The 20,183-nt window shown below is 42.8% G+C and overlaps 2 protein-coding genes across 5 annotated transcripts in view; one reads left to right on the top strand and one right to left on the bottom strand.

Moving 5' to 3' along the window:
- Positions 1-9,819, bottom strand: part of LOC138918381 (mitochondrial ornithine transporter 1-like) — a 139,371-nt gene extending 129,552 nt beyond the window's left edge. For 2 of the 3 annotated variants that reach the window (XR_011427713.1, XM_070239646.1), the window contains exons 1-3: positions 9,494-9,819; positions 7,216-7,385; positions 6,083-6,241 (exon numbers count right to left, since the gene is read on the bottom strand). Coding sequence is in view for 2 of the 3 variants with exons in the window: in XM_070239646.1 (XP_070095747.1) it covers positions 6,083-6,241; positions 7,216-7,385; positions 9,494-9,678 (514 nt within the window). In the remaining variant the exon portion in view is untranslated. Of the gene's footprint in view, positions 1-367; positions 4,599-6,082; positions 6,242-7,215; positions 7,386-9,493 lie in introns of those variants that run through there. The other variant, XM_070239645.1, reaches the window with a different exon arrangement.
- Positions 3,874-17,039, top strand: LOC138918386 (vacuolar protein-sorting-associated protein 36-like). Of its 2 annotated transcripts, none has more exons than XM_070239664.1 (6): positions 3,874-3,889; positions 11,229-11,294; positions 12,682-12,746; positions 13,374-13,458; positions 14,411-14,487; positions 14,575-17,039. In XM_070239664.1, exons 2-6 carry the CDS (start codon positions 11,244-11,246, stop codon positions 14,666-14,668), a joined length of 372 nt encoding a protein of 123 aa, XP_070095765.1. In that variant the 5' UTR covers positions 3,874-3,889; positions 11,229-11,243; the 3' UTR covers positions 14,669-17,039. The 2 variants fall into 2 exon arrangements, with proteins under 2 accessions (XP_070095765.1, XP_070095766.1); XM_070239665.1 differs by lacking the exon at positions 3,874-3,889 and adding an exon at positions 10,596-10,689.
- Positions 17,040-20,183: the final 3,144 nt, after the last annotated feature.

Raw genomic sequence — 20,183 nt, 5'->3', positions numbered from 1 at the left:
CAGCTGCATGTTGATGTGATGCTGAAAGCTGTGCCACCAGTTTTTCAAATACCAGAAGGGTCACCCATGGAGGACAGGTTTCAGCAGAGACTCCAGACTAAGACAGACTAGAAAGAAGGGCCTGGCCACCCACTTCCAAAAAAATTGGCCATGAAAACCCTGTGAAGAGCAGCGGAGAATTGTCTGATAGAGCGCTGGAAGGCGAGAGGATGGTACAAAAAGACCGGGCAGGGTTCTGCTCTGCTGTCCACAGGGTCGCTGGGAGTCGGAATTGACTCAACAGCACTAACAGGAACATTAAAAGTTACCACTTTTAAGAACTTTGAAATAAAACTTTCATATCAAAATAATCGAGATATTTTAAAAATGCGATTCTCCCCAATACTGTGGGTTTATTTCATTTACTTATATATTTTTGAACAAGTATGTATTCCCTGCTTTCACATTTGTAATTTCAGGTTTATTAGAAAGGCAATCCCTATTTTCTTCCTCCACTTGATTTACAAACTGTCTGTTAGCAAACATCACATTGGCAGCAAAGACTGTTTCAAACCCCAAGAACCATTCCACAAGCAGTCCCCCACCCCCAACACACACTTCTCTCTTGCCCCAAGCACCGCACGGAGTGACGAGCTTCCTTTAATTCTACAGGCACAGACGTCGGGGAGGCTAACAGAATCTTGGTAAACATGAAGGATAAAGAATCTCAGTAACTTTTGCTTTTGTGTAACATCATAAGTGAAGCCAAAGGAAATATTTGCCTGGAGAAATCTAGATTATTTTACAACCCGCCCCTACTCACAACCGACTTCACTCAGGTGATGTGGAACTGCGAGGCAAGGTCACCTTTCTGTCATAAACACACGCTAGCCCTGTGTCCACCGGAAATCATATTCTCATTGGTACTGGGTGCTATTTTATACTAAGTACCTTCACTGCAACTTTATCTCAGGGCCATAATTGTCCTTGAAAACAGTTCTATTTTGGCTTTATTTAAATTATCCTTGAGTGATTTTCCTTTTATTGGCAAGGCTCTCAACAGTCTAGACCAAGTTGAATTTATCAAGAAGTGAGAGGTAGCAACTGATAAGAACCGGTGCCTCTGCTAAAACAGTGTACTCATTCCTGAAAACCTTGTGCTCGGCAAAAAGCACACTAAAAAAAAACAACAAGTTCGTGGGGAAAAAATAGGGTTTGGGACAGACCACTCCAACTAAGCAACTTCGTAACCAGCATGCTAACCACTCACCACCCAGGTTGGCAGCTCAGACTATCTGGCAGTTGCCACCGTAGGTATCTTTTTTAAAGGGGACCTAGAGCCATACTTTAGAGAAGGGCTGGTGGGTGGCAGAGCGGCACAGATGGGAGTAGAGCTCTGAGCCGCTGGGCATCATGGTGGCACAGAAAGCCGTGCAATCCTGGCAGGCTGCCTGGTTATGGTGCTCTTTTTTCCCCTCAAAATAGCCCACAAAGGGTCCCAGCTACCGGTGCAGCAGCCTAGCTGAAGACTCTCTGCTTTTCTGACAGAAGTTGTCATTTTACTCCCCTAATCGGGCTCCCCTTGGAGGAAGAGGTCTTGGAGGAACATGCTTTCAAGTTCCTTCCACGTTATGACTACTTTGTTCCCTGTATTTGTGTGACAGAAACGTGTTGTGGCAGAATACGTTGTACAGTTTCCTTTAAAATTCCTGGAGCAACAACCCACGGAGGGCAGAGGCGGCGGCGGGCTTAGGGGAATGGGGAAAAACTGCGATCTCACTCTTCAACCGAGCCAGTCACCTTTCTCAATACTGCCAACAACAAGGGAAGGAAAGCGCAGTTTTTAAGAACCTGGCTTTTAGAAATAAAGGGGACTACAGTTGGGGTTTCTCTCCCCTAATCCTCCAAAATGCATCAAGATTTCTGGCAATTCTGAGTCACCACACTCCCCTGCTTTTGCTCACCTAACAAGAACTGGTTTAGGGCCTCTTGGGTATTGCTTTCTTCAAACCCAGTGTGAAGCGTTCTTTGACCAATGCAAGAAACTTCCATCATAATACATCAGAATAATACTGGTTTTCTTAAACAGAATTTACTAATCTGAAATAGAATTATCCAAAACTTAATAGCAAGAAGTTTAACTATTTTAAAAGATAGAATGGCGTCCTGCCAAATCAGTCCCGTCCCATCCACAGCCTGGTGCAGGGGGAGTGATTCCAGAGAGCCAAGTTTCATACCGCCAGTGTATATAAAAAGTGTGTATTTTGGTCCATTTACCTACAGTGAAATAATTTTACATCAGGAATCTTGCTGACAAAAACCAATGCTTGTTGCAAGAAAACCACCACCTCGGAATATTACTAAACATGCCTCAAACATCACCGTCACTTAGTTCTTTGCATGGATATAAAGTACTTAAACAAAACAACCCATCATATGCTCAAATATTAGGTAAATAATTTAATGATGATAGAACAATAGAATTTCTTTAAACACAATATTTCAAGCTACTATATTTTTGTCTGGAGTACAAATCTGAAATGGTACAAATTGTACCCAAATACTGAACCATGAATTAAGCAAACAGAATGAAAAAAAAAATTCTCCTGACTTTGGTTTCCATTCCTTACTCCCACTCACTCTTCCTTGCCTCAGATGGCTTCTACTGAAGACACTTAGTTCAATCCTTAAAGGACAACATGAGAGGGTCTGCTGCCGACAGGGCTAACCCCCAGATGACCCACAGGCGCCGGGCAGGGGGACCACAGACTCTGAAGCACTTCACTTCCTGCTGGAAGCCAGTCCCATTTTCTACTTCGCTTCAAGCCAAGACTGCTGAGATGAGGCTCCCCTCAGTAGCTACTGACCATTTAAGTATGGAGAGAAAAGCAAGGTAGAAAAATTATTTACATTCTGCCAACAGGGACAGACACACCTGGTATGGACTACTATTAACAGTGTCAGGCTGCCTGCTTTCAGTCTCACAGGCTGCTTAAGAACACTTTTTACTGCGAGAGCCCTTGCAGGTCTTGGAGTGGCACGGAATGAGGTGGCTTGCTTTAGTGGTGACGAGGAGGACTCTCTTACACCAGGTGGCCAAGGAGCAGCTGCCCATCCCCAAGTCTGGGGATCGGATGAACTGGGGTTTTTGTTGTGGTTAGTACACATACATGGCAGAGTTTAACAAAACTACTTTTCCTGTTTCCTTGCTTTATAAAGTCACACCCCACATGGTCACCATTAAACTTCACTGACTGCCAGTACCAAATGTGAAAGGCTCCGAAACTGTAAAAGCAAGGCAAGCAGTATGGATCCTGAGACATGTTAGAATGGGTCAGCCCAGACATTACTCACAGTGGAGTGCAAACACTACACTGTGTCTAGTTCTGTCCGAGATGGGAGGACTCCACCCATGAGCCCCATCACTCAGTCACCAGACAGGGAACGAGGGCTTCTCTTGGCTTTGGCGCTCTGCTCCCTGGATGGGTTTCCAATTGGTGCAGGTAATGAGTGAGAGGCTCAAAGTAGATCAACAGCCCATAGATGGTCCAACACAATACTCTGGAATCCCACCCAGACCAGGAGCAAGACAGGAGCTAAGGGCTGTTGTCAGCCACAAGCTGACTTCACAAAGCACAGCAGCACAGCCCCCTCCCTTCAGCCCCTTCCTCAACCTAAAGCCCAGCAGACAGGAAGCTCTTTGGGAGAGGGAAGGGAAGTTGGCACGGGGAGGGCGTGCTGTTGCCCGAAGGCCTGATGCTCTAGGCCAAACCCAACAAGACGTCAGAGTGTAGAATATGATTCCACCTAGAAAATGAATGGCACTATTTTAACAGTAGAGCATCCTGGGAAAATCCAGGATGCCTACTCTGAAACAAATCAAGAACATGGAAGCCACACCAGTATGCAGGTATGGTCTCCTCTTTAAAACACAGATGGATATTTTAGTTTTCAAGCACCACAGGAAAACTTTTTAAAAACTTTAACCACTTAGTATAGTATAGGTGCTAAGCAGATTTTAAAAGAGACCCTACATATAGGATGGCTTAAGCAATCATTTATAACCATCTTTATGAAACGTGGTTAACGCCTCTAGGTTTTCCTGGTGAGATTTGAGATCAAACATGGAACAAAGTGTGCTTCACTCACAGCACATAACCATCCAGACTGCATGTACACATACAGGGTTACGCAAAAGCCCTGATATAACTGTATTTAGCCTTTCAGATTCGCTACAGAGGGCCAGCAGCTCGCCCTGAAAGTCCCACCAAGGACAAGAGCAGTAACTTTTCTATTTCAATACAATTATGAGCAGAAATTACATGATGTAAAATAGAGGTCCTTCCATAAAGCTGAAGATTTAAAGCAGAAGAGAAGACAAAAACAAATTTCCCACAAAATCAAAATAATTCACATTGGTCTTGTACTCCATGAAGCCCTGAGAGGAACTGCAGCCCTCAAACGCCTATTTGGATCTCGGTTCGCCAGAACACGTCAGTAAGCTTCAAACTGGCTCATCATCAACCTTCTGCTGTATTCATAGGCCAAGAATAGTGCCCCGTTGGCAGGGAACGCTCGGATCATAGTAGGTTTCAGTCCAGAATACAAGGCCATTATTCCTAGAAGATAAAAGGTGATGGAAGACTGAGACTCCCCTCCTTGGAGCCACCCCACAAAGCTGCAAAGCATAGATATTTTTACACTTAGAAATCCAGCCAATAGCACTAAAAACCAACAAGTGATGGAAAGACTTATTTCCGGGTTTCCCTGGACTGACGGAAACAAATCAACTAACAGAAACAGGACAAGTGTCAGGTCTCCCAGCAAAGCTGGTTGATGCTTAGGTAACATATACCAATTCCACACCTGGTTAACTTCTGGTAAATGGATTGGGTAGAGCTGAGGCCTCACGTGGGCAGACAGGAGGCAACCACAGAGCCACAGGAGGCAGCAGCCTTGCAGCTTCTCCTGGGGGGTGAGGGCCACGAGGCATTGGGCCAGCAGAAAGAGCACCGGCACTGAAGTCAGAGACCTGTTTCTAGCATCAACACCAGCGTTGAAGTCAGAGACCTGTTTCTAGCATTAGCACTGCCCAAGGTAGTTATGAAGAGCTAGTTAGATAATTGAGGTGTGAGTACTTTGTAAAACCATAAAGTGTTACGCAAATTTAAAGAGGGGTTACTATCAGTAATGTACAAGATGTCTGCACTCTATTTGGGATACAAACTAAACAGTTTCTGCATATTGTTATGGTGCTTTTTTTTTCTTTCTCTGCTTTATTTCCCCAAACCCCCCCCGTACATAGTTGTATATCTTAGTTGCAGGTCCTTCTAGTTGTGGGATGTGGGACGCCACCTCAACATGGCTTGACGAGCGGTGACATGTCTGCACCCAGGATCCGAAACCTGGGCCGCCACAGCGGAGCACGCGAACTTAACCACTCGGCCACGGAGCCGGCCCCTGCTCTCTCTCTTAAAATCAAGACAGGGACATTCACATCCCAAGGTTTAAGACGTACAGTGGATGCTGGAAGGACAGAACTTTACTCACTAGTTGCATAAAACTGGCTTTAAACAAACATTAACTGGAAAATCTTTATCCTCCTGCTTAACTCTAAGAATTGATAGCAAATTACCTTCAGAAGTTGCTTAGTGCATTTCTAATTCCAGAAGTCTTAGCATTAAGGATGTTGTACATTCTTTTAAATCCCTTCGTGGTTCTTAGAGATCATTTTCTGATAATACAGTATGTAAAACAAGTGGTGCTAACTTCAAAACACCTATTCCCTTAGACAAAGCCCCTAGTTAACAATTCCCTCCAGGCTATTGAGAACAAAGAATCCTGACAGGTACCCGGGCCAGGGGTTAGGAATAAGAACTTTAAATTTTCTTGAGAATAATGAAACTAACTAAACTAACTAACTAAACTAAAGAAAGGGGGTTGGAAACAGAAATCCACAAATGTGGATTAATATACAGTACTAGAAAAGGGATATGCGGAGGGGGAAGAAAGCAATTACACACCTGACCACCTCAACGAAACTAGCACCGAAATGACCAGCCCCTCTAAACATACCTCCTGTTTCTGCAATTACCAGACTCACCTTCATTTCTCACAACAGTTATAAAGGTTCCAAGAAATCCTGCCTGTTTCCCCGACATGGAAAGAACCTGAATTCTGGATTTTATACAATCCACTGGGTATACAGCAAGCCAGAGGCAGATTCCACCAACGCCACCACTTAACATCAAAGGGACAGGGCCTAGAGAAGAAAATTAGCAAACAGTATTTTGTCTCAAGGGCAGCTGATGTGATGTTTCCAGAGGCCAATGGCAGTGGCCGGAGGTAGGTACAAACAAAAACGCTGCAAACACAATTCCCTGAGGAGACTGTCGAAGCTCTAAGAGCATAAGGTTCCGGTTGGTGGCCTGGGTCTACCCCTCATCATGCCAGGACGAGAAGCCCAAGCGAGGGTCATGTTTAGGCTGATCATTGTGGCACTGTGGCCCTCCTGTGCCATCCTTGGAGGGCTGGCCCCTAGAATCAGCAGGCCCCCAGCAGCATGGCAACGCCTTACAGGAGGAATGAGAATAGAGGCCACTGAAATGCAGGGTGAGGCATTTATCAGCCTTCTCTTAACTATCTTAATGCCCCACAGCCCTGATTCTTCCTTTACCATGAAAAACCAAAGTTGTCTTATTAAACAAGACAGTTAAGCCTGGGAGCTTGACCAACCCCAGAATAAGTCCACCAACCATGAAGGGAGGTGTTCAAGAAAAAAGTTATCACCCATGTGATTCAAACATTGATATGGTTGTATCCAGCAGCTAAAGAGAACAAACTAGAAAGAACTACACTTTTCACTGCTCTCAAAACACTATCAAGACTTATTACCAAGTTCTCAGTTTATTGCAAGCTGACTTATAGGTAATTTCCCACAGGGAAAGTAATTTCTATATTTCTTCTTCCTGAAAATAGATCCAGAAGAAATTCACAAATGTTATTCTAGGGAAGAAGTTTGGGATGTGCTGCTCCAGCCCCTGTCCTGAGGAAATTATGAAGCCCAGAACAAGATGCTAGAAATCATTCGGCCCTGTGACTTTCTGCGATTTAGAATCTCCCCAGTGCCAGGTGGATCCCCTACAAGGCGGCGCAGAGTGCACGGAATCCGCAGCAACCATACAGTCGGGAAGCGGACACCATCAACCCACCCGCCGTCCACGCAAATACATTTACCTAGTTCATCTTTTGATCTCCCAGATGCAAAAAACGATCGGCTCAGTTCATAGCCACCGAAGAAGAAGAAATAGCCCGGTACTTCTCGAAGTAAAGTGCTCGAGAGTCCATGGTAGAAGCTCAAGGGGCCATCCTTCCTAAGGATACTCTTCACGACAGACCAAACTGTACTGGGAGGAGACACAGAGAGACAGTTACAGCAGGCGAAGCAGCTGAATCTGTAAACAGAGAACCAGAATTCTAAAAGGCCGCTGTGGGAAGGAAATCTCAGATACAGCTATTTTATAACAACCTTTGTCACCTGAACTACTCCAGGGTAAAGAAATCTCATTAAAATGGAAGCACACATTTCTAGAAGGCATATTATCAAAGATGTAAAAAAGCTAACATCCAATTTTTCAATACGGAATAAGCGAAATTACAATAAGGAGTTGTCCAAACTCAGCAAGAATAAAACGGTATCCTATTTGCCCAGTCCCTTACCTCCCTCGATTTCTATCTCCCCAACCTTTCTTTTGATCTGCTGTGTTCTGAGAAAATTGGTTCAGGTGTTTAGGGTTTGTCTTATTCTGTGTCAGTGCAGGGAAACGAGCAAGTAACATTAAACATTACTTTAAGGCAAGACAAAAGAAATTCTAAGAATGGAGCTACGGCTCCTGTAAGGCAAGAAGCACCAGGACTTAGTTCTTAGAGAGGTAGGTGTGCAAGGCTTTCTAATTAAGCAGATCCGAGTCCTGCAGCAGCCGGAACACAGCACCCCGTCCATCTAGACTCCTCTTCCCGAGTACGTGCACCGTGGCAGGAAGAGCGCAGAACCCGCACACTCAGCAGCCTGGCGGACCCCTCACTCCTCACTTTGTTCTCAGAGAGCAGGTGACTCAGTTTGGACCAATGAAGGACCAAGCCCAGAGGGAACAAAGGCCACCTGCTTTTGATGATTATCTTCCTTCCTCGGACTTCAGAAGGCTTCATCGGGTATTATCCATCAGCCAGGTCCTTCCTGCAACGCTGCTCTCATCCTCGGATGTGAACGTAACAAAGTAACCCAACTCGACACGGCCAGCCTACCTTCCCATCCAAGTCTTAACCCCAAGCTACTCTACATCCCTGCGTGGCCACTGCTATGCCTAAAATACAGTCAGCCAGTACTTACTTTCACGCAAGCTGTCCATCTGCCTAAGTCCTTTGGACCTAACTATTTTCCTTAAAAATACCTTAAACCACTACAAGGGGCATGAGGGCAACTTTCTGGGGGCTATTAACATCCTACTTCTTGGGCACTGGTTACAAAGGCATGTTCATTTCACACTTACGTTTTCTGTGTGTGTTCGTGTTACTGTGTACACATACTATCTCAATAAAAAGTCTTAAAGACTCACAGTTTTGGACTCTGGGCTATGAATAATAGATTCAAATTGGTTGTAAAGAATCCCAAGGGTGCAGGAAATTGGGCTCTATTACAAACCCCAGCCTCGCTGCTGCAAGGGGACTGGTAACTCTGAAAATGGTCAATTTATCTACCAATTTTCCCCAGTGGATTGACAGGGTCTGAGTTAACCACAGCAATATTCACCCCCAGAACTGCAGTCAGCCAGATGTGAAGATAAATAAGCAAGTTTTGAGATTAATCAGGATAATAAATTGCTTTACAATTCAAATAAATCATATGTACGTGACATATACACCTTCACAGGGTAACTAGGATCTTTCAAGACTGAGCTGGAGAGGAATTTGATCTGAAGGGCAGCTATGCTCACAACGGTCCTGCTCAGTGTTCCCAGAACTGGCGCCCTTTGCAGGTCCGCTTGAAGGATTAGGGAGGGGCGTAAAGAAAGTTACCGCTGGGATCTGAGGTGATCAGCCTGAACATCTACGTGAAACCTGGGAAAGGGCATCAAATATTCATCTCAGAACCAAAGCGTCCCTTATGAAGGCTCAGTTCTCACACACAGTTCCAAAGCTGTCTGCCATGTGCCTCCAAAAACAGCTGGGGATCATGCCTTATGCCCTCAACCGGTCAAAAGGGGTAGAAGCTCCTGGCTTCATCACTTCTGGGGTATTAAACACCTGTCTATGATGTTCTGTGGCCTGGGGGGTGGGTCTGACCACCACAAATAGTCCGTTCAGAAAATTATTCTGATTGGTAGAAGTTCTAGAAACAGTATTTTGGATTAGACACATCTGTTTCTATATCTGTCACTTAATTTTAGTACAATATATTTTTTAAAATACTCAATACATGTTCGAGACCTAATGTTTGTGCCCAAGCGGTGCTTACTTCTGGCTTTTGGCTATCTTCCCCGACATCTGCGTTTCGTACATGGTCTGTAGCCGGCACTTCACAAGCTCAGTGGGGCAGAGCACCAGGGCAGCAAACGCGGAGGCGAAGGAACCGGCAGCCGCATTATGCAGGTCACTGAAAGGACACAGCACAGGAGACCAGTTACCTGTCCAGCCGTTCATTCATGCAGCACTCACTGCGCTGAAACTCAGTGGTAAAGGAGAGTGCAGATGAAGGGAGAGAAACACTTCCTGAGTGCCCACCAGGAACGTGCACGTGCTGTTTCATTGAAGGATCTGCAACTCGGTGAGGCGAACAGCAAGACCCCAACTGCCACACGGAGAAAACGACACTTAGACATGATACATGTTGTGCCCAAAGTCACACAGCTGCTAAGTGGCAATGATAGGATTCGAACCCAGGTCTGCCTGACTGCAGGATCCATGCTCCTTTATCAGTCACAACGCTATGGACTGAATGTTGGGCCCCCCACCCCAGATTCCTTTGTTGAACCCTTTAACCCCAATGTGACGGCATTTTGGGGGCGGGGAGGGTCCTGTAGGAGGTAATTAGGTTTAGATGAGGTCACGAGGGTGGAGTCCTCATGAAGGGATTAGCGCCCTTATAAGAGACCAGAGAGCTAGGCTGTGCTCGCTCTCTGCCATATGAGGACACAGCAAAGTGGTCCCTCTGCAAAACAGGAAGAGGGCCCTCCCCAGACACGGAACCAGCCAGCACCTTGATCCTGGACTTCCCAGGGTCTAGAAGTATGAGTAACAAATGTGTGTTGTTTAAGCCACCCAGTCAATGGTATTTTGTTACAGCAGCCAGAACAAGAAACACAGTGACACACAAAACAAAACCAAAAACCATGGAGGAGGAAAAAATTACCTATAGTCCCATCACCCAAAAACATACACTATTAATACTTTAGTGTATTTGCCACTAAGCTTTAAATAAAACTAGGTTCTGAGGCTATGCCTACATGCTCAAAATCCAACCTGGAGCAGTGGAGCATATAACTGCCACAGATGAAAACCCAGGATAAATTTTTAACCAAAAAGCTGCCATTGCAAAAAGATTTCCCAGGTCAGCTGGTGACCGCCTCAACCTCAGCAACAGACGGCATGAGGGTGTGATGGTGCCGGAGGAGATCATAAGGCCGGTGCACGTCAGCAGTTCGAGGGTTGTAGGTAAAATGACTACACTGGAAATGTAAACGGAGGAATGAACGCACATTAGTCCAAAAGCGGAAGCACTCACCGCATCTCCTGTGGGTTTAGTGCCACAAGCCACAGTCAGCAGCATTTCCATCAGGAGGTGCATAACGTCTGAGCGTCTTTTTTTGTGATGTTGGCAGCCATTGGTAGTCATTATGGAGATCTGTTACTTTATTAGGGGTTGTAAAATGGTGATATTCCTATTTAATTCTATGATTTTTTTCATTTATTAGTTGGAATAACTTGAAACATTTAAATACACTTTCTGAAACATGAAAGAAGAGAGCCCCATTTTTCGTTGAGTAAATGTTAAAACAGTAATAATGACAAGTCCAAGTATTGAATTTGAATTGCCTCAGGGTATCTGAACAGGTCTTCCTGTTTGTAAATACAGTTTTCAAAAGCTTCTTAAGAAATTTTATGATTTCTGATTTCACTCTGATTGTGATTTCTGTTAAATGCCAACTGGTGCTAAGTGTAACGTAATACTTCTTTTGTTTCATTTTTAACAGGAATGAGGAGGAATAATGTCACTCACAGAGGTATACTGTTTAGTAAACCGAGCTCGAGGAATGGAAGTAAGAATAGAATATTTAGATATTCTTTTAACTAATTATAGACTTTCTTAATATAGTACAAATTCCCCTATAGTGAATAGAATTTGAGGAAGGGTTGTGAATATCAAAACTATTTGGAGAAGCAGTGTGGTGCAGTGAATAGAATACTGCCCTGGGGTCTAGGAGGTAGATTCTGTTCCTGGTTTTGACAGTGATTTGCTGAGTGACCTTGAGTAGCTTACTTAACCTCTCTGGACTCAGGTTTTCTACCTTTAAAATAAGGGTTTGGACGCACAGATACCTTTCAGCTCTAATGTTCTGTGTTTGTGTTGTTGTGATTAATAAGGTTGAGTGTGATGCCCCTTCTCTGTGATAGTTACCTGTTTGAATTAACTGGGTTGGATACCAATTGCCTGTAAATGATACAGAAAAAGCTGCCCCGCTTCTTTGGCTCTGAATCTGCAGCCGCTGTTCAACTCTCATTGTCCCTTCACACCCAGATGTCCTTGGCCTCCAGGGTTCTCGCCTTTGTGCCCTCTAAATCAGTTTTGTGGTGTCAGCTCCATGCAAATGACCCACACCTGTCTCTCCAGCATTCAGCCCGCCCCATGAGCTAAGCCTCTGCTCTGTTCTTATTTCAATAGTCATCATAACTGCCATCAGTGAGTGTTCACCATCCGCCAGGCACTCTGCAAGGGTTCCCTCATCTAGCCGCCCAATAACTCAGTGAGGGGCCTACTTTTACTGTCCCTGTCTGGGGGATAATTTGGGGAAGAGGAAATTGAAGCTTAGAAAGATTAAATAATTTGACCATGGCAAATTATTTGGACCCAGGCTGGGCTGGCTCTGGAGCCATTCTTTGTGACTCAGAGCTGTGCTTGTCAGCCACCACATGGGCTGAGTCTTTAAGGCCATGTGGTTCAGAAGGGTAGCTGCTAGCTAGCCACGTGTGGCCACTGCGAACTTGAAGTGTAGTTAATGTAAACTGAGAGGTGCTGTAAGTGTAAATTATACATTGACTTTACAAGATTTAGTACAGAATAAAGAATTCTTAAATATCTCATTAGTAATTTTTGTATTGATAATGTGTTGAATTTTTGGACCTATTGGGTTAAATAAAACGTATGTATTAAAACTAATTTCACCTGTTTCCTTTTATTTTTTTAATGTGGCTACTAGAAAATTAAAAATTACATTTATGACTTGCATTTTGTTTCTGTTGGATAGCACTGCTTTAATGAGTAGAAGTCTGCTTCTTTGTTAATCCTTTTTGCCTTGTAGTGATTAAGCTACCTAAAATCCTTGATAAACGATGTTTTAAGTTTGCTCTTCTGTTTCAGTGGTCATTATAATTATATAGCATCACTCTATTAATTTTCAGTGTAAACTGGATTTGTTTCCCCATTAGTTGCTCTCGCCAGAAGATTTAGTGAATGCGTGCAAGATGCTGGAAGCGCTGAAATTACCTCTCAGGTAAAAGGTCCTCCGCGGGGCCTTGCTGGCTGTAGTCGCTACTCCTCACAGAGAGGACAGGCAAGCCCTGCCAGGTGCCGTCCTGCAGGGCCAGCCACCATATCGCCCCTCTTGAAATTACATTCCGTGCGAACAGAATTCACTGGGCCCACAAGCATCTCTGTCATTCTGGCCTCCATCCTTAGGGCTGGGCGTGGCCTGCGGGTGCTAGTAGTCTGATGGCTGTGGATTGAGGGCAGTGAGAGTAGAATGTAGGCACCTCCCATGAGGCCAGAGTAACCAGCGCCTCCTCCCCTAGACATTTTGCGTTAGTTTCTGGAAGCTTAGAAGTGCAAATATTGAGCTGTGAATTATATTTTCCTTATCCTCAGGTTAAAAAAAAGTAGCCATACGTATTTCTGGATTATAGAAAAGCCTCTGGATTATAGTTCATAATTTTATTACCTGTTTATTCATGAGCTTTTTAGTTATGCCATGGTTGCTTGTGGTCGTTATGTTTTAAAGGTTATTTTGTGTTATTCTTCCCCTCATACCTGGGCATAAAAGATATCAAGAAATACTTGCGCCTCCTCAGGGGTTGAAAATCCCTGATATTCATGGCTTTGTTCTCCCATCTGCGATTTGTAGGCTCCGAGTTTTCGACAGCGGCGTCATGGTAATTGAGCTTCAGGCCCACAAGGAAGAGGAAATGGTGGCCTCAGCCTTGGAGACAGTATGTGAACCCGGCTTCCTCTGGTTATTAGGGCTTGCTACCAAGACGCGATGCTTAGCAACTCGAGAAACAGGATTTCCTTTTGGATTTAACTTTACTAAAAAGTAACATTTGAAGACCCAATTAAAAACAGTTTATCATTAATGAATAAATAGTAATCAAAATTATACTTTGAAAGCTTTTTGAAACTTCCCGATACTCGTAACGTCTTGTAAGTAAGGAGATAGAATTAGTGAGGCGTTCTCTTTTCATTTGATGCCCAGTGTTGAGAACAGGTTCTTAACTCTGTTAATCAGAATGTTACCCATGACTGAACTTTTTCTTTCAGTAACACCCACATAAGCAGCATTATAAAACATCACAAGTTGTTTTGTGAAATAATTGCTTCAAAAAATATGAAAAGCAACTGTAGTTTAGATGGCTTTTGCTGGCCAAACTGCTAATATTACTCATTAGGATATTTGAAATATTACTGCCTTCATAGCCTCTGCGGCGAGCCTGTATAATTTGAATAACTCATATTTATTATGCTTCTAATTTTAAGCTCGATGAAAATCCCAAGACTATAGGTATTTCTACCACATATTTTAAACTACATCTGTAGATAAGGGTCCTCAGTGGAGCGTGTAATATGCACTCAATTAGAATTTGTCGTATGTTCCTTCTTAGAATAGCAAATAGTTCTTTTTAAGCTTTACCGCAGTGCCTTTGTACTCCCGCACTGTTTTACTATGCACTTCGTGATATTTTAACCTCTTCTCTGTTTGTTCTGGGTCGTTCAGCTTTTGCAGAATTAAACATTAGTGAAGAAGAGGTGGTTCTGTAGTGGATATTCTTACATTTAGTAGGAAATTCAGTCAGTTATTTCCCGAGTATACTGGTGGACGCTCTCCTTAGGTTGGCGCCTAGACGGTCCACACCATCACATTTTTCTGCTCTGTGTTTCTGTTAGGTTTCAGAAAAGGGATCCCTAACGTCAGAAGAGTTTGCCAAGCTCGTAGGAATGTCTGTCCTCCTGGCCAAAGAACGGTACGTAAGGTCCTTGCTCTTCATTACACCTTGTAGTTTGTGTTTCTGAACAGACACATGATTGTGGCTTTTCCTCTTGATTTCTAGGTTGCTTCTTGCAGAGAAGATGGGCCATCTTTGCCGAGATGATTCCGTGGAAGGCTTGCGATTTTACCCAAATTTTTTTATGACACAGAGCTAAGGGTTTTGTATTTGAAATACTTCTTGTCCGTATCTTTGCGTCATGTAGAGGTTGTCTGACATTGAGCTCAGAGTAAACCCTGATAAACTGAGCATTTACAGGAACTTTGCAGTATCATATAAAACCCTTTTAGTTTCTCCCTAAATATAAGGGTCCAGGAAGGTTATTTAGGATAAATATAGGAAAATACAGAAAAATGAATGACAATGTGAATTTGAAATCATGCTACAGTTGTAAAGAACCCTCAGAGTTGAACTTGAAATATGGTAGATTTTCACTCAATCCTCAAGTCTGACTGTTTTTTAAGGAAAGGAATTTAGTTCATGGGGGAAGAAAAGGAGAAGCTGCATGTTTGGACAGGTTAGAGTGTTATTTTGATGTGAGAAAAATTCACTGAATTATAAATAAGGTTTTTTCCTGTATCTAATGTGCCCATTTTGGGGGGTTTTCATGAAGCAAGTCGTACGTATGGGGTCGTCTAAGAACCTGACAACATTAGAACAAATATCAAACTGCGGAATGCTGTCAGCAGCTCCTCCTAAGGGCTTTTCTTTGGAAGCAGCCATACGCATGTCTGCAGCAGACCAAATAAAGCACTTAAAAAGGGAGAGAAGTTTATTTGTCTTACGTATATATTATCTGAGTAGTTTCTTTCTTTTTTTTAAGTGATGATTTCATAGCTGGCATTTAAAGAATGCAACTATGTCATTTGGTTTAAAAAGTACTGTGGATTTTGAAACTGAATTAAAGAGCTGTGTAGACATGCCCAGAGATAAGATTACAAATTTGGGAAGCAGACGGCTCCGGAATTCCCTAGGATTGTTGTGCAGGGGAGGGGCTGGGAGAAGCTTGAACTAGCTTAACAGGAACCTTGGTGCTCTTTGACCTCGAAGCCAAGGACAGGAACATAGACAGTGGAAAAGTAAAATGTCTCCTTTTCCTTCCCTTAAGGAGTTTCAACATTGAACTTTTAAAAATATTTCTATCACATTCTAGCAATATTTTTTTTCTTTACCCCACACATCATAAGTTGTGTGGAGAAACTATCTCGCCAAACAGTATTACTGAGGTAACAAAAACTGGCCGATGTTGAATTTAGATTGCTTGAGTTTTAAAGTGGACTTGCCTGCCTTCATATGTTACTGTGGTACAGCATACAGTATGTCGGCATTACCTCAAACTCAGGGACCCCATGGGGACGAGAACCCCCTCTTCCTGAGACTGAGTTGGAAGTGGAAGGTAGCGATAGTTTTTGACCAAGTCTCTGGAAGGGATAGTATCTGTATCGAGAGAAGGGTTGAGACCAGGAGGAGGGGATACCCAGGGCCACACTCTGGGGTCCCTAAGACATTCTCACTGAGTGAGGTGGAGGGCCACTGCCTGAGGCTACTGCAGATGCCCTTTGGGGACCCTTTGCCTTTGCAGGAACCCTCGGCCGCAGACCCAGGGAATCCCTCCAAGTGCAGGCAGAGTCTGTCCCTGATCCCTGCCTGAAGAGTGGCTGTCACTGCTTTGTGTCCTCCAGTGTCATGGGAATGTTGTGGCTGAGGCATCCTGCCTTACTTAGTCTTTGTTCTCCAAATCTGTCACTGATTCTATATTGTGATGACAGATCCCCGAATTCCCCCATTGCTCAGCTTCAGGTTTGTTTTGGGGAAATTCAGTGTCGGCTGCCCAAATCTTTTGGGTCCTTGTGTAAGCCTGTTTATGTCACTCCCTTCTGAGTTGTACTCTCTCTCACTGCTCTGGCATACTTGCACGTGCACATGCACGCACACATACACACATGATATCTGGCTACGGCTTGTAAAAATTACAAAGATAAATAATCTGTTTCACCGCTTAATGAGTTGCAACTAAGGTTGTTTGGGCTCCTGGATCTAGCTCTCATGGTTCGGATTCATTACAGCAAACTCCCATTGTTCACCATATTGATTTACAGTAGTGTGACAACATTAACAAACATGGCGCAACCTGAATTGTATAAGGCGAACTAAAGAAGAAAAGTGACATATGAATAATTTCATTGTTTAATTTTTTAAGTGGGCATTCTCCACTGTTTCCAGACCTCTGTATGTATATTTTTATCTTTTTTTTTTTTTTTTTTTTTTGCCAAATAAGATGTTATTTTGGTCCTCTGTTGGTAGAGGTTTTGTTTAAATAGAACCAATCAGGCCCTAAGTGCAAAAAAGTTCTGTCTTGCTGCTTATCACTGGTGTGGTTATTATTTTTGCTTTCCTAACTTTGCTCTTAGGAGCATAAATCTGTTTGTAGCTTTATGGTAATGGGATATTTCTAGTCACATACTGTCAAAAGTTTTTTTACATTGTACAAGTGAAGATTGCTTTCAGGATTAAATGATTGGAATTAATGTATATAGAGTAAAGTTTTTGCAAAATTTAAAAACGATGTTTCTTGGCGTTCTTTTTAAATACTCTTTGAAAAATATATGAAAATGATAAACCTTTAGTTAGAATAAGCCAGTATGTTACAATTTTTTTGTTTAGATTTTATAATCGAGTTGATTATAAATATTTATGACCTCAAGCTCTTACTATTTTAGTTTTAAAAGAATGGGAAATGGCTCATGAACTGTTTTCTTCTAATTCCTGATGTGAATTCCACTGTTGATTGACCTTGTGTGTTCATGTGAATGTACTGTCTCTCATTCCCTGTTACCAGACAAATCTGACCAGACGTGATTGTCAGCATTCTCATGCTCAAATACTTAAACTGGTTCTTCTTTGCCCAACAATCTCAGTTTTCATTTTGTTTCAGTAGAGTCACAACTTATAAGGTGGTTAGGTTTCAAAGACTGTGCTAAAGACTGCCTAAGGATGAAATCGAGCATGCTCAAAATGATCCTTGAGAATCTCTTAAACTGCCAATAAAGTTCTCTATATTAGATTCCCTGTAGTGTAATACATGAGGATGAATAGTTTATGAATATAGTAAGTACAATATATAATACAAACTACATATCAACAGTAGACTTTTACAGCACCAATAAACTATTTAAATATGGATCCTTTTTTTTCCTGAATAGTATGGTTGAATTTATGTAAATTTATTGCTGATCCCATCCATTTTCTAGAGTGTAAGCTCACAGGGCAGAGATGTTTCGCTGGTTTGTTCATGGATAGATCCCCAGAGGCCAGAACAGGGCCTGGCACACAGTATGACTCAATAAATAGTTATTGAATGAATTAACTCCAGTGTATATATCTATTTATAATTTGGCTCCACTTTATCCTACTTTTTATCTCCCATTCACTTCAATTAAAACACATTTTTTTTAATACATACTGAATTTGTGTGAGGAGCTTTGTGGGCCATTGGTGGGGATACAAAAGTGAATAAGATACAGCCCCTGCCCTTAAGAGGGTGGCCCAGTTGGGCAAAGAGACATGTGAGCAACCTTAATTGAAGATGGAAGGAAGTCCATGCCATGAAAGGGGCACAGGTACCACGCTGTGGAAGACAAGGAAGGAGCTTTTCGTTTTGAGGGAGGGACCTGGGAAGGCCCCGTGGGAGGGGAAGAGCTTGGTAAACTAGACTCACGAGGACCAAGAGATGGTCAGTAGGTGGCAGGCATTGGGTCACGGGAACAGCGTGAGGTGTGCCTCTTCCTGTTGCTGGGACGCTTCCCCTTGTCTGTCCAGACTTCCCATCATTCCTTCTTCCCACTCACACCCCTACCCCCACTAATCAAAATCATGCTTTGCTCAATCCCACCTGCTCTAGAAAAATCTGTTTCCAGTACACAGCTCTATTTCTAAACTCCCTAAGAGTTACTGTCCGTCTCATATACTTGACTGCGTTTAATCTTGCTCTCTATTTGTTATCTTGATGCCGTAATAAAATAGAGAAATTGGATTTCTTTGAGTTCAAGGACTTTCATATGACACAACTTTTGAATTCCCACTCCTAAGTCAGTGATTGTACAAGGTAGATCCTGGTTAAGTACTAACTGAATGGAGCGATTTTGGATTATAATGTGCCAGGAGTTGACTCACAAACCTAAATCAGTCCTTTACCCTTCTTCCCAAGGGGCTTCTCAACCAGACTTGTCAGGGCTCAGCCTGTCTGAGATACACTATCTTATTCAAATTCCATGACACAGGCCACATCCATGATGTGGGAAGCACTCCAGAAAAGTCAGGTTAACACACATGTAAGATCTTGTTATTACAGTGTGAAAACTGGGTAATTCGTGTCCTTCCTTGTGCCCTGATAATCAGGAGTCAGTTAAAGCTTTTCTCTCAGGGTATTATCTAGGGAAATACAAGATCTCTCCATTTGTATAAAGGATGTTATTGAGATAGTGAACAATTTTCACACAATTTGCACAAGATCATTAGACCAGTCACTGACCCATAAAGAGAATTCAGGATATCTAGACAGCCAGCTTTAGTTCAATACTGACAAGAACATACCGCTGTCCTTTTGAAAGCTTTTTTTTCCCTTCAAGTCTATGTGCCTTCTTTTAGAAAAGATTAAACTGTTTTAACTGTCCAATAAAGACAGTAATACAGTTTGGTGAGAATTCTAATGAAGGCAACAATGACCAAAGCTGTTATTTAAGAAATGACCAAGCACGTTAACCAGCCACTTGTACCTGGATTGAGGTCCTGGGGAGAGAGTGTCTTTGAAAGATTAACGCAGAGCAAGTTGCTTTCTGACTGTTTCACCCAGTCACCAGAAAACTTCAATATAACCATTATTATATGCCTTTTATAGTGAAAGAAAGGAGGGATTAAGTAATTTGCCCAAGGTTGCAGAGGCAGGGCTGGAATTAATCTCAGCTGTATCTAACTGCAAAGCCCACTCTTTGCATTGAGCTTTTGCTTTTAAAACTGAAAATGCCAGGGACTGTGGCATTTGAAAAGGAATCCCAATTTGAGCTGATGAATGGATATTGGACTAGATAGTTCTGTTGGTAGTGAAAGTGGATAATGACTTTAAAGCCTCTTTTGAAACTTTGGGTAGATTAAATGCATACTGCTAGAATTAGTTATTTGACAAGATAAATACTTAGCAAGTTTAGTACCTCTGGTAAACTGATAATTGAATAATTGTGCTATCTTTTAAAAGATTAAGTTAGATTCAAAGACCTGCAAATGCTGTATTTTTTTGTTTTAAAAACTGAGGTAGGGGCTGGCCCCGTGGCAGAGTGGTTAAGTTCGTGCACTCTGCTTCGGTGGCCCAGGGTTTCGCCAGTTTGAATCCTGGGCACCGACATGGCACCACTCATCAAGCCACGCTGAGGCAGCGTCCCACATGCCACAACTAGAAGGATCCACAACTAAAAATACACAACTATGTACTGGGGGGCTTTGGGGAGAAAAAGGAAAAATAAAAATCTTTAAAACTAAAAAAATGGAGGTAAAATTTACACAGTGAAATGCACAGATCTTAAGTTGGATGAGTTTTGACAAATGCATAAAAAATCCATGTAAATCGCACACCAAACAATAGAAGATATCTGTCGTTCCCAAGAGATCCTTGGTGCCTC

Source organism: Equus caballus, chromosome 17 (genome assembly GCF_041296265.1).
Source record: "Equus caballus isolate H_3958 breed thoroughbred chromosome 17, TB-T2T, whole genome shotgun sequence".
In the NCBI taxonomy this organism is placed as follows: domain Eukaryota; kingdom Metazoa; phylum Chordata; class Mammalia; order Perissodactyla; family Equidae; genus Equus; species Equus caballus.
Note: the sequence above shows the minus strand (reverse complement) of the source record. Positions and strands in the feature narration are given on the sequence as shown.

Bases quoted from the DNA above. Each gene is read 5' to 3' on its own strand.
- LOC138918386 (XM_070239664.1), top strand. From the start codon at position 11,244: ATGTCACTCACAGAGGTATACTGTTTAGTAAACCGAGCTCGAGGAATG. The intron at 12,747-13,373 runs GTAAAAGGTCCT...TGCGATTTGTAG, and splicing joins GCGCTGAAATTACCTCTCAG to GCTCCGAGTTTTCGACAGCG. The intron at 13,459-14,410 runs GTATGTGAACCC...TGTTTCTGTTAG, and splicing joins TGGCCTCAGCCTTGGAGACA to GTTTCAGAAAAGGGATCCCT.